The sequence below is a fragment of the Pleurodeles waltl genome, chromosome 3_1 (assembly GCF_031143425.1).
Source record: "Pleurodeles waltl isolate 20211129_DDA chromosome 3_1, aPleWal1.hap1.20221129, whole genome shotgun sequence".
Taxonomy (NCBI): domain Eukaryota; kingdom Metazoa; phylum Chordata; class Amphibia; order Caudata; family Salamandridae; genus Pleurodeles; species Pleurodeles waltl.
This window is the reverse complement of record NC_090440.1, coordinates 575615086-575629405: the sequence shown is the minus strand read 5'-3', so window position 1 is coordinate 575629405 and position 14320 is coordinate 575615086. Positions and strand designations below refer to the sequence as shown.

At 44.9% G+C, this 14320-nt stretch overlaps 1 protein-coding gene across 3 annotated transcripts in view; it reads right to left on the bottom strand.

Annotated features, from left to right (window-relative positions):
• Window positions 1–14320, bottom strand: part of NAP1L4 (nucleosome assembly protein 1 like 4) — a 597513-nt gene that overhangs the window by 537511 nt on the left and 45682 nt on the right. For all 3 annotated transcript variants that reach the window (XR_011201382.1, XM_069223015.1, XM_069223016.1), the window contains exon 3: window positions 9171–9349. Coding sequence is in view for 2 of the 3 variants with exons in the window: in XM_069223015.1 (XP_069079116.1) it covers window positions 9171–9349 (179 nt within the window). In the remaining variant the exon portion in view is untranslated. The remainder of the gene's footprint in view (window positions 1–9170; window positions 9350–14320) is intronic.

The following is a 14320-nucleotide window of genomic DNA, read 5'->3' as shown; positions in this document are numbered from 1 at the left end:
AAAATAGCATGTACAGTTCTCACAAAAATGGCATTAAGCTATTTTAAAACTAGACAGTGCAATTTTCAACAGTTCCTGGGGGAGGTAAGTGTTTGTTAGTTTCGCAGGTAAGTAAACCACCTACAGGGTTCAAAGTTGGGTCCAAGGTAGCCCACCGTTGGGGGTTCAGCGCAACCCCAAAGTTACCACACCAGCAGCTCAGGGCCGGTCAGGTGCAGAGGTCAAAGTGGTGCCCAAAACGCATAGGCTTCACTGGAGAAGGGGGTGCCCCGGTTCCAGTCTGCCAGCAGGTAAGAACCCGCGACTTCGGAGGGCAGACCAGGGGAGTTTTGTAGGGCACTGGGGGGGGACACAAGTCAGCACAAAAAGTACACCCTCAGTGGCCCGGGGGCGGCCGGGTGCAGAGTGCAAACAAGCGTCGGGTTTGCAATGGAGTTCAACGGGAGACCCAGGGGTCTCTTCAGTGAAGCAGGCAGGCAAGGGGGGGGCTCCTCGGGGTAGCCACCACCTGGGCAAGGGAGAGGGCCACCTGGGGGTCGCTTCTGCACTGGAGTTCGGTTCCTTCAGGTCCTGGGGGCTGCGGTGCAGTGTGTTTTCCAGGCGTCTGGTTTCTTAAAGCAGGCAGTCGCGGTCAGGGGGGAGCCTCTGGATTCCCTCTGCAGGCGTCACTGGGGGGGGCCCAGGGGGGTCAACTCTGGCTACTCACAGGGTCGCAGTCGCCGGGGAGTCCTCCCTGTAGTGTTGTTTCTCCGCAGGTCGAGCCGGGGGCGTCTGGTGCAGAGTGCAAAGTCTCACGCTTCTGGCGGGAAACGTGTGGTCTTTAAAAGTTGCTTCTTTGTTGCAAAGATGTTTCTTCTTTGGAGCAGAGCCGCTGTCCTCAGGTGTTCTTGGTCCTTTTAGATGCAGGGTAGTCTTCTGAGGCTTCAGAGGTCGCTGGACTCTGTGGAACACGTCGCTGTTGCAGTTTTTCTTGAAGTGGGGAGACAGGCCGGTAGAGCTGGGGCCAAAGCAGTTGGTGTCTCCATCTTCTCTGCAGGGCTTTCAGGTCAGCAGTCCTTCTTCATCTTAGGTTGCAGGAATCTATCTTGCTAGGTTCTGGGAGCCCCTAAATACTCAATTTAGGGGTATGTTTAGGTCTGGGGGATTAGTAGCCAATGGCTACTAGCCCTGAGGGTGGCTACACCCTCTTTGTGCCTCCTCCCTGAGGGGAGGGGGGCACATCCCTAATCCTATTGGGGGAATCCTCCATCTGCAAGATCCCCTCGGCCAAGCCCCTTGGGTCCGAAGCCGCCATATCGGGGTCCGAGTTGGGAGGGGGTTGCTCTGGCAAACTCGGGGAAGCGCGGAGCCGACCCAGACGTAGGCTCCGAGGACGGAGGCCTACTTCGTGGACGCTTGTCCTGTGTCACGTCGACCAAGCGACTTGGTGAAGTCGGAGAGCGATGGGACTTCTTCGACTTTTTCTTCTTACCTTGACCGGAAGATTTAGAAGAAGACGAGTGGTGGTGGCTCCGCGATCGATCTCAAGACCTTCCTGTCAAGCAAGATCGGGACCTACGCGCAAGTCCCGTGCCCCATCAACTTTAAGGACTGCTCCTTCAAAGCCTTCGGATGCATTGCCCGGCACTCGGAGCACGACTTCGGGTCGTGGTCGCGCTCGAGGCACCACAGACAGACACGATGAGGGTCCATCACCGACATCATGCGGTGGCAGCCCTCGCACAGCTTGAACCCGGTCTTCGGGGACATCCTTGACGCACCAAAGGTCGCACCAAAAAATATCGATTGAATTCGGCCAAAAAATAGCCGAGGGTAGCTCTCCCTCGGATCAGCGCATGGCACGGAAAGAAAAGAACTGACGTCACTGCGCGATGGCGGCGTCTATGTACTACTCCCGACGTCATCACGACGCATACGACGCATGCGGAGTCGACCGAAGCCACCTACCAACGCGCAAGGGTATTGCTCGAAGAAAAAATCTCCGGATCCAGTCTGACGCCTGGGGGAAAATTCTAAGGTAAGGAATCTGCAACTACAAGTCTCTATCAGATATATTTTGATTATGTGTATATATATCTAGCTATGTGCATGTCTTTGAACAAATACATATAATAACTATTTTATCTTAAAACATATACAGACTGTTTAGGCCTGTTAAACAAATGTATATTTGACTTCAATTAAATGTATATATGTGTGTATTTGTATGTGCAGGTGTATGTATGTGTGTATGTTTCTATGTAAATATATATGTATGTATATTATTCTACACTCGAAATGTTCATAGGTCATTGCATTGTTTCTATATAATTTGCTCGATTAGGTGCTTATGAGTCTCTGTTTTTCTTTTATCTCTCACAATACAGGGAGTGCAGAATTATTAGGCAAATGAGTATTTTGACCACATCATCCTCTTTATGCATGTTGTCTTACTCCAAGCTGTATAGGCTCGAAAGCCTACTACCAATTAAGCATATTAGGTGATGTGCATCTCTGTAATGAGAAGGGGTGTGGTCTAATGACATCAACACCCTATATCAGGTGTGCATAATTATTAGGCAACTTCCTTTCCTTTGGCAAAATGGGTCAAAAGAAGGACTTGACAGGCTCAGAAAAGTCAAAAATAGTGAGATATCTTGCAGAGGGATGCAGCACTCTTAAAATTGCAAAGCTTCTGAAGCGTGATCATCGAACAATCAAGCGTTTCATTCAAAATAGTCAACAGGGTCGCAAGAAGCGTGTGGAAAAACCAAGGCGCAAAATAACTGCCCATGAACTGAGAAAAGTCAAGCGTGCAGCTGCCACGATGCCACTTGCCACCAGTTTGGCCATATTTCAGAGCTGCAACATCACTGGAGTGCCCAAAAGCACAAGGTGTGCAATACTCAGAGACATGGCCAAGGTAAGAAAGGCTGAAAGACTACCACCACTGAACAAGACACACAAGCTGAAACGTCAAGACTGGGCCAAGAAATATCTCAAGACTGATTTTTCTAAGGTTTTATGGACTGATGAAATGAGAGTGAGTCTTGATGGGCCAGATGGATGGGCCCGTGGCTGGATTGGTAAAGGGCAGAGAGCTCCAGTCCGACTCAGACGCCAGCAAGGTGGAGGTGGAGTACTGGTTTGGGCTGGTATCATCAAAGATGAGCTTGTGGGGCCTTTTCGGGTTGAGGATGGAGTCAAGCTCAACTCCCAGTCCTACTGCCAGTTCCTGGAAGACACCTTCTTCAAGCAGTGGTACAGGAAGAAGTCTGCATCCTTCAAGAAAAACACGATTTTCATGCAGGACAATGCTCCATCACACGCGTCCAAGTACTCCACAGCGTGGCTGGCAAGAAAGGGTATAAAAGAAGGAAATCTAATGACATGGCCTCCTTGTTCACCTGATCTGAACCCCATTGAGAACCTGTGGTCCATCATCAAATGTGAGATTTACAAGGAGGGAAAACAGTACACCTCTCTGAACAGTGTCTGGGAGGCTGTGGTTGCTGCTGCACGCAATGTTGATGATGAACAGATCAAAACACTGACAGAATCCATGGATGGCAGGCTTTTGAGTGTCCTTGCAAAGAAAGGTGGCTATATTGGTCACTGATTTTTTTTTGTTTTGTTTTTGAATGTCAGAAATGTATATTTGTGAATGTTGAGATGTTATATTGGTTTCACTGGTAATAATAAATAATTGAAATGGGTATATATTTTTTTTTGTTGAGTTGCCTAATAATTATGCACAGTAATAGTCACCTGCACACACAGATATCCCCCTAACATAGCTAAAACTAAAAACAAACTAAAAACTACTTCCAAAAATATTCAGCTTTGATATTAATGAGTTTTTTGGGTTCATTGAGAACATGGTTGTTGTTCAATAATAAAATTAATCCTCAAAAATACAACTTGCCTAATAATTCTGCACTCCCTGTCTGTAAATATTATCTTAACTTTTATTTATAAGCATTTCACAATTGAAATATCAAGGAAAGGTAAAATAATGTTATAAAAGTACACAACTAAATTAACTTCAAGTACTGTAACTCTTGAAAGCGTGTGTTTATAAAACTTTAAATCTCAACATCTTATATTCCTTTCACATTTATTCCCTTAATTAAGTAATAATGTATCTATATATTTACTACTCTAATCCTATTGTACAAGAGGAAAAAAAAATTAATTACTCTCTCAAAAGCTTTACTCTGTCTATCACACTATAGTTCTCTCAATATATCCTGCATCTCCACTCTTTTACTCATTTTGAAAGCCCTTTCTACTACCATGATCTAAAAAAGAAAAACCTTCCCCGACTCCTCCCTCCTCTATCCCTCCTGGCTCACCCAAACCTCAGTTTACAACTATGTTCTCCCAAACAACCCTACTAAATTATCCCTCATTTATCTCTCCTTTTACTGATCCAAAGACCCATTTAACTACTACGATCTCCCTTATCCCTTTCTACAGACACTTCCATCCTCCACCTCTTCTTTACTCACCCCAAATCTCATCTTACCACTATGATCTCCCAATTAACACTTCTCGATCCTTCCCTCCTTTGTCCCTCCATTATTCTATTCAAACCAAGTAACAGACTCACATGTACTATGCTCAAATTAACTCCTACCTCCCTATACTAATACTGTACTCCTATTTCCCTATACTAATCCACCACTAATTCTTTTGGGTTCTGGAGTAGCATGCTACTCGCCGAAAAGCACTTCGCCACCTCGTCAGGGGTAGTAAGCGCTATATAAATACAATTACAATGAACAAGCACAGTAATGGTATTACATTCATTTTAATTGGCATAGTTCCCTTTTGTATAATGTAAATTGACTAAAGAACACTAGAAATTGATTTATTAAGAAACATGTAGTTTATGGAGTTCTTTAATGTTTATTTAAATCTGTTTGGTTTAAGGTGTTCTCTTGGCTAAATTTTTTGTGGTTGTGCTAATTTTTCACAAATGTCTAGCGTCAGACACATGCTGGATGACTGACAACCTTTTCAAGTTGAATGCAGCTAAGAAGACCACTGTCAAGAATGCCACACTGAGAGAAAAACAATTATTTGGAATGGTATAAAGAGTAACTGTTGGTGGTTTAGACCAGCTATTCTTAACCTTTTGACTTCTGTGGACCCCTACTTATTCATTACTGGAAAACAGGGACCCCACTGAGTCAGGCAGGGATCCCGGCCTAAGCATTTTCGATGATTTGAACCAGAAAAAAAACACACAAAAATAGACAGTTATTCATATAACAAATACAAAAACGATGTAACATATTATTTGATTAACAAACAAATACAAAAAAATAAGAATTTTAATTTTAATGGGAAGGTTGGAGCTTTTTTGAATCCAGGCCTCCTACAAATCCATCTAACTATACTGACTTAGGGCCTCAATATGAGGCTGGCGGTCCAAGGACCACCAGACTCATGGTGACGGTCAGACTGCCTCAACAGTGGCGGTCCGACCACCACATTAAGACTGGCGGTTGGACAACCAAGGAACCACTGTATCCGCTGGGAACATGGTTCCCAACAGTCCGAAGGCGGTCTGAGTTGTACTCAGCCAGGACGGCGCTAAGTTCAGCGCTACCTGGCTGATTACAACTCTACTCACCGCCAGTCTTTTCATGGCGGTCTGACTGCTGTGGAAAGGCTGGCAGCAAACCAGTGCAGGGGCCCCGCTGCCCAGCACCATTGGAATACACACTGTCTGCTCTGCAGACAGTGTGTATTCCGAGGGTGCTGGGGGTCTGGCGGTCGGCTTGTCCAGGTCCCAGACTCGTAATGACCCCTTTAATGTTTAGCCTCAAATTTCAAATTACTTCTTCTAAATTTGAAGAACGGTTTCAATTTCCAATGTTAAATGTTGCTTATTTATTTATAAATATTTTATAAATCTGTTAATATTATTTCACCTTCTAAGAGGTCACAGATCCCCCTCAGTAGGCTTCGCAGACCCCGGAGGGTTCCCGGACCATGGGTTAAGAAACACTCTTTGATGGCACTGCAACAGATAAAGAAAAACAATCTCTGTGTGTAGCCACACCCTTGAAGGGCTGGTATGTCAAGCCCAGAACAAGTGAGATTCTGCTCTCAATGTACAACTCCCCTCGAGACTACAAGGTCACATACAGAGAATGTAGTTTGAAAAATACACCTGTCAAGAAAATGAAACCTGGAAGCAAGTGAGGCGGTCTTCCCCTCACCGACGCCCTCTGGCCCCGTGAGGCACTGCTTTGCAACCTTCTCTTCAACTTGTCCACTACCATCCAAGACACTCATTCTTACCCCCAGGTCACGCCAGAATGGGCCACTTCCATCCCAGCCTAGTCATGTGAGGGAGAGTAGACTGCCCACGGCACCAGTGGGAGTCATGTCAGCAGCAGCAAATGTATGGAAAAATATGACTCATCTTGTGGGGGGTGTTGTGTCCAATAAGGTTGAATGCTGGCCTGGGTACAATGATGGCAATTTTTGCCAACTCGTGGGCATTCATGGGATAATATCCATAAAGACCCCTAGTAGGGCTAACACCTTTTCAAGATGGAAATACGGGTCATTCATTTTTGTTTAAAAGTCTCCAAAGGTCTGGATGGTGGCAATTCTTGCCAACTTATGGGCATCCAAAGGATGATATCCCTTCACACCCTTAATAGGGCTGCCATCCTTCTAAGAGGAAAAATACCGGTCATTCTTTGTTGTTTTAAAAGTTTACAAAGATCTTTGTTTAATTTAATTATTAGCTATGGATCATTAATGCACCTCTAGTACACATTCAAAAGTGTTTCTATTTACATTTGCTGTTTGAAATATATACAAATCAAGGCTATAGGCGGTTTTTGCTTATGTTTGTACAAGATAAGACATCAACATACTGGTGGTGCCCGAAGAAAACCGGTCAGGTGGCAACCCTAACCCTTAGTAAAATTATGCTGTTGCCTATTATTAGTACTTCTTGGCAACTTGTGGGCATCCATGAAATGATGCCCTTCACCTTTTGGTGAATGGTGGACCTGGCACAAAAAACGTACACCTTGGCATACTGGTGATAGCCGCAGCATGGTGAAAACAAAGCATGATAACTTTGAATACATTAAAGTTCAAGACGGGTCATAGAAAAACTGAACGGTGCAACATGTATACTAGCCTACTTTTTTCAGCCAACCGTTTCTCAAAAAACAAGGAGAGATTCGTCTTTGCCAATTAATGCCCTGGCTTTGGACAGATGGTTGGGAAAAGAGAAACCGCCTGCATCTGTAAATGCTTCTTGCTTATAGTGCTAGTGTCCCTGTTCAGAATATGTCCAACGATGTTACTTTGTATGAATGAAGAAGTAAAAGGAGCGATAGTCCTTGAGCGACACGATGAACACTTTATAAATGCATTTGCTGTACGATATTAGACGTTATTTCATTGCTGCATTTGTAGATGGCACATCAGCTTAGCAACCTCACTGCAAACAGAGGCACTTCAGGCTGCTTTTTAATCACATCAGCAGAGGCAGGTCTGGTAGGCAGAGTCTCAATGCATACTGTTTTAATGTTATTCCTCGCTTCCAAATTCACCAAAGCTTTGAGAACGGTGACAGTGTCAGTGTAAAACACACAGATAATTTCAGCTCTGTGGCATTACCTGAGCACGTGGACTCGTTTTACTAATTTTCTAAAGGAGTTTCCTCCTTCCAGCCCCTGCATATTCAGTTATGCATCAGTCATGACAGACTGTTTAGAGTTTAGCCGAGGTGGTATTTTGGTTCTGTAGGGGCCAAATACAATCTGTGTCGCATTCTGGAGCCCAAAGTCATTTTTTAGCTCCTAGGACCCAAGGGCAAAACAGCATCAACTGCTAACAAGGGCATTTTGAACTGAAATTTACTGACCATGCCTTTGATTTGGGCACCAAGAGTTTCTTTGGAGTTGAGGGAGATTGCCACGGTTCAGACTCCTTCTCCGAGCATCAGATATAACTCGCATTTACCACATCAAAGACACTTTAGGCGTCAATGCTGGGTACGACCCTGGAACAAACATTGGTAACTCCAAGTCCTGTATCTTTGGTTTCACGTTCAAGGAGTGAGCTCTAGTTGGTCCAGCAACATCCTTTTAAAAGGAGAAGAATATGACGGCCGATTTAATGGGCAATAATGCGCATCCCATGGGACAACACATGCACCAAAAGGACAACTAGCTCAACTTGCATGCTCAAGCAAGGTTCTGTGGAAACATAACAGGTTAGCAAATTGGGTTAGAGAAGTAAAGAGATTAAGGAGGGCAGATGCAGTGAACAGAAACACTGTCCCATCAGGAGAAATGTCAATTTACAATTAAACAAATGAACACTGCAAAAGCAGATAATTCCGTTGAAGGTTATTTATTGGTCCATTGTGCACTGTACACAATGGTCCGAGTGGCGCTGAAAAGATAAGGCCTCGGTGAAATGATACAGAACTTATGGGATGACATAAGGGGTGGGATAAAAGGGTAGCAGTGGAATATATTTGGAACATTAGATCACAGGTTATCAAAATATTATGCAGAAACTTAACACATTATATAGACATGTTCATTCTCAGTCCACAGCTTCCCTGTCAGTCACCCACTAAAACGCTTGGTATCAACGAGAAAGTCTCCATTACCATTCAGAACAATAAAACTATGGCGATTGTACAGTTTGAAAATGTGACCCAGAGATTTATAACCGCAAATTCCATCTATGAAATGATAGGGATTTTCCTTTATTTCTTCTTTGTAAAAAGAGGCAATTATGCTGTAATTTAATAGCAGTCCTTCAATATCCTAAAGACAAGTCCATTTTGTGACACAATTCCTTACTTTCACCTGATCAGAACAATTCAGTCAGTACACGTTCTGACAAGAAACAAAACCTTGTCACCAAGGCGCTATCAAAAAACAAGCTTCAAGAGAACCAGCGAATTTCTCATATATTTTCATGATACTCGTTTTCTAGATACCCCATGCCGTCATCTCTAAAGGTAGATAATGTTACGCTTGTGAAGGTATCCCATGCAATAGGAAAATATGTATACAAGATCCTTCATGTTCAGTTACAAATGAGAATCAACAGATATTTTAAGGGTCATAATATTTTACCTTGCAAATAATAATACCATATTAAAATAAAAAATTTTTTTTGTCTTTTCTCACCTTTTTTTTCACTTGTGTTTGTATCTTTTTCCTTTTTCACTCCTGTGCTGCTAACACCTTTTTTGTCTACTGCATTCGTATTGTCTTCTTTTGTTTCCCCTGCGACCACATTGTCATCTTTTTTTTCTTCTAAGTTAGTATCCCCTTCAATGGGTTCTGAATGATTATCTTCTGCTTTACTGTAAGATTACAAAAACAAAATTATATTCTGCCGAATAAATGTAAAGTCAGACAGGAATCATCATGAAGAGATATGCATATACATTCTGATAATTCTGCAAACTGGGAAAGTTGTCAAGTAATGAAGGACTATAACTAAAAAGGCACTGTTACTATTTTTCCAGTTAATAGACAATAGGGTCAGCTACAGTTTGGCGGTGGGTTACCAAATTGCCCCAGTGGCAGAGACCCGTCTTGAGCCAACCTAGCAGAAAGCGTTTCAGTAGAAACTATCTAATATTTTGAAGGTGAAAGATCATTTTCAAATAGGTCGCCATATCTTTGTGGCCATCTCAACAGTCTTTTTATTTCTTGGACCTACACAGTCTAAAACATGTCCTCTAACTGTCTGGAATATTTCTGCTTTTTCCAGTCTAGGACCACTATAATTTGCTTTGCAGTTTTTGGCAGGAAAAATTAACCCTGGAAGGTCCGCCTTCAATTTTGGGGCCTTCTGAAGTCTATTAACTAGATAACTGACGGTGTAGGCACCACTTGCTAAACATCTCCAAGGGCAGTTAGCTGAGACTCCACAGTCAGAAAGCCGGCGATTCCCACCCTCTGGTTGAGGAGGGGGCGCAAATTTGAGGAGTTGGAGAACATCTCCGCTAAAACCTTAATAACCCACTAAATCATTCATGACACACCTACTGTGCTCCATTCGAGATGGGCAACAAAAGCAACAAGTTAATATCCAGTGACAGCAGTAAATACGTCTTGACTGATTGAGGTGTGATGCCATAGTGACAATTTTTGGCTGGAGAGAAGCAAAGGCCTGTGTAAAGTAGTTGACGTCATAAGCTAGGGCTAGCGAGAGTTTGAAGATAAGTGGTTAGAAGGAGAATCAGTCCAAACGGAGCTGAAGAGATCAACTCCACCCTTCCTTAGCATCAATGAGCCAGACACTGAATTGGTTGAATGTGTTTAGGTGAAAGCTGCGCTGGGGACTGCTCCCTGCTACTTAGTGTGGCTCTGTGTCTTACATTTAAGCAATGGCGCAGCTCAACTATGGAACATAAAGAGGATAAGCGCTGTTAAAAACCCCCTTCGCAAATTCAATGCTCATGACCTCAAAAATAACATCCATGACTTCCCTTTTGATATTACATATCATCTTAACATTAGCGATGGCATCACTATTGATACAGGATCATTTATTTAGATGGGTTGATATTCAATGACGTGGTGGTGCTAAGCTCTTTTACTTATGGTATAACTATTTGTGAGGTTATGAACATTACATTTGGGTGTGAGCTACGGTTTGTTCGGTGTAGGAAGTTGGCTCTGTATGTACTATTTCAAAGTAAGAAATAGCATGCACAGAGTCCAAGGGTTCCCCTTAGAGGTAAGATAGTGGCAAAAAGAGATAATTCTAATGCTCTATTTTGTGGTAGTGTGGTCGAGCAGTAGGCTTATCAGAGGGTAGTGTTAAGCATTTGTTGTACATACACACAGGCAATAAATGAGGAACACACACTCAAAGACAATGCCAGGCCAATAGGTGTTTGAATAGAAAAATATATTTTCTTATAAGAACCACTGGTTCAAGATTTACTTCAAATGAAAGGTATTTCACTCAGGAATCTTAGGAACTTTGAATCAACACAATATCATGTACAGTTTTAGCAAAAATGGCAATACACTATTTTAAAACTAGACAGTGCAATTTTCAACAGTTCCTGGGGGAGGTAAGTTTAGGTTAGTTTTGCAGGTAAGTAAAACACCTACAGGGTTCAAAGTTGGGTCCAAGGTAGCCCACCGTTGGGGGTTCAGGCCAACCCCAAAGTTACCACACCAGCTGCTCAGGGCCGGTCAGGTGCAGAGGTCAAAGTGGTGCCCAAAACGCATAGGCTTCAATGGAGAAGGGGGTGCCCCGGTTCCAGTCTGCCAGCAGGTAAGTACCCGCGCCTTCGGAGGGCAGACCAAGGGGGTTTTGTAGGGCACCGGGGGGGACACAAGTCAGCACAAAAAGTACACCCTCAGCGGCACAGGGCCAGCCGGGTGTAGAGTGCCAACATGCGTCGGGTTTGCAATTGGTTTCAATGGGAGACCCAGGGGTCTCTTCAGCGAAGCAGGCAGGCAAGGGGGGGGGCTCCTCGGGGTAGCCACCACCTGGGCAAGGAAGAGGGCCACCTGGGGGTCGCTCCTGCACTGGAGGTCAGATCCTTCAGGTCCTGGGGGCTGCGGGTGCAGTGTCTTTACCAGGCGTTGGGTTCTTTGAAGCAGGCAGTCGCGGTCAGGGGGAGCCTCTGGATTCCCTCTGCAGGCGTCGCTGTGGGGGATCAGGGGTGTCAACTCTGGCTACTCAAGGGCTCGCAGTCGCCGGGGAGTCCTCCCTGTAGTGTTGGTTCTCCGCAGGTCGAGCCAGGGGCGTCGGGTGCAGAGTGGAAAGTCTCACGCTTCCGGCGGGAAACGTGTGGTCTTTAAAAGCTGCCTCTTTGTTGGAAAGTTGCAGTCTTTGTGGAACAGGACCGCTGTCCTTGGGAGTTTCTTGGTCTTTTTAGATGTAGGGTAGTCCTCTGAGGCTTCAGAGGTCGCTGGACTCTGGGGGATGCGTTGCTGTTGCAGTTTTTCTTGAAGTGGAGAGACAGGCTGGTAGGGCTGAGGCTAAAGCAGTTGGTGTCTCCGTCTTCTCTGCAGGGCTTTCAGGTCAGCAGTCTTTCTTCGTCTTCAGGTTGCAGGAATCTAGTTTCCTAGGTTCTGGGGAGCCCCTAAATACTGAATTTAGGGGTGTGTTTAGGTCTGGGAGGGCAGTAGCCAATGGCTACTGTCCTTGAGGGTGGCTGCACCCTCTCTGTGCCTCCTCCTTGAGGGGAGGGGGGCACATTCCTAATCCTATTGGGGGAATCCTCCATCTGCAAGATGGAGGATTTCTAAAAGTCAGAGTCACCTCAGCTAAGGACACCTTAGGGGTTGTCATGACTGGCCAGTGACTCCTCCTTGTTTTTCTCATTATCTCCTCCGGCCTTGCCGCCAAAAGTGGGGCCGTGGCCGGAGGGGGTGGGCATCTCCACTAGCTGGGATGCCCTGTGGCGCTGTAACAAAGGGGGTGAGCCTTTGAGGCTCACCACCAGGTGTTACAGTTCCTGCAGGGGGAGGTGAGAAGCACCTCCACCCAGTACAGGCTTTGTTCCTAGCCACAGAGTGACAAAGGCACTCTCCCCATGTGGCCAGCAACATGTCTGGTGTGTGGCAGGCTGGCAAAACTAGTCAGCCCACACTGAAAGTCGGGTATGTTTTCAGGGGGCATCTCTAAGATGCCCTCTGGGGTGTATTTCACAATAAAATGTACACTGGCATCAGTGTGCATTTATTGTGCTGAGAAGTTTGATACCAAACTTCCCAGTTTTCAGTGTAGCCATTACGGTGCCGTGGAGTTTGTGTATGACAGACTCCCAGACCATATACTCTTTGGCTACCCTGCACTTACAATGTCTAAGGTTTTGTTTAGACACTGTAGGGCAGAGGTCTTCAAACTGGGGGGCGGGCCCCCATAGAGGGGCCTGAAGTGAGCCCAGGGGGGGGCCCAGACTCTGGCCAAAATAAATATTATACAGATAACAGGCCTTTGTTTTAAGCAGAAGCATGTTATTGCAGTTTTCAAAAGGTAACAGTACTTAACTGCAATGTTTAAATAGGTTTCGACATATTTAAACATTGATATGTTTATAAAATAATGGTAAAAAATTCTGAAGGGGGGCCCAATTATTTATTTTTTTCAACTGGGGGGGCGCAGCATTAAAAAGTTTGGAGACCTCTGCTGTAGGGGCATAGTGCTCATGCACCTATGCCCTCACCTATGGTATAGTGCACCCTGCCTTAGGGCGGTAAGGCCTGCTAGAGGGGTGACTTATCTATGCCATAGGCAGTGTGAGGTTGGCATGGCACCCTGAGGGGAGTGCCATGTTGACTTAGTCATTTTCTCCCCACCAGCACACACAAGCTGGCAAGCAGTGTGTCTGTGCTGAGTGAGGGGTCCCCAGGGTGGCATAAGACATTCTGCAGCCCTTAGAGACCTTCCCTGGCATCAGGGCCCTTGGTACCAGGGGTACCAGTTACAAGGGACTTACCTGGATGCCAGGGTGTGCCAATTGTGGAGACAAAGGTACAGTTTTAGGGAAAGAACACTGGTGCTGGGGCCTGGTTAGCAGGCCTCAGCACACTTTCAAATCATAACTTGGCATCAGCAAAGGCAAAAAGTCAGGGGTTAACTATGCCAAGGAGGCATTTCCTTACATTCGGCTAATCATAACTATCCAATTTCAGGATTTTTAAACCATATATTTATGTATTTTTTATGATATGCGTCACATACCGTTGTTGAATCAGACAGTGTGCAGCCGGATTTCGTTGCAAGCCAGGCTTATAGACTGCACCCAATCTCATGTGCGCTACCATCACAAGACCACAGCAAGAGTTAGTGCCACGGTCTGGCCTGTGACTATGTCCAAAGCCTAGTCTCCAGGGGATCCAACTTTCGGTCTGAATAGGAAGGCCCTTGGCACCACCGTTTCCCAGGTAAACTCACTTTCCACAGCTGAATCAACCACAGGCTGGCATGGAAACATAGGTGCACACCTCCATGTATCAAAAGAATTACAAACAGTATCTCATACGACTTGATGTCTAGGAGGAAGGGAGGCCACTTAACAACTTTAGAGAGACCACAATTTTCCACAATTACAAAATCTCCCGAGCAGTCACAATTATTACAAAAAGATCAACAATCAAACTCAATAGTGTTTATGAATTTTTGTTTCAGTCTCTATTAAATCCACAGGCTTCTTGCAGTCTTTAAGCCCAAGTTTCTGAATCAAATATTTAATAACCACATACTAATGATATCTTCACCAACTCAAATAGTGCAATGGGCATGATAATATGATGAACAGGCACTGTTTTTCAAAATAATTGTGATTGACATGTTGTGG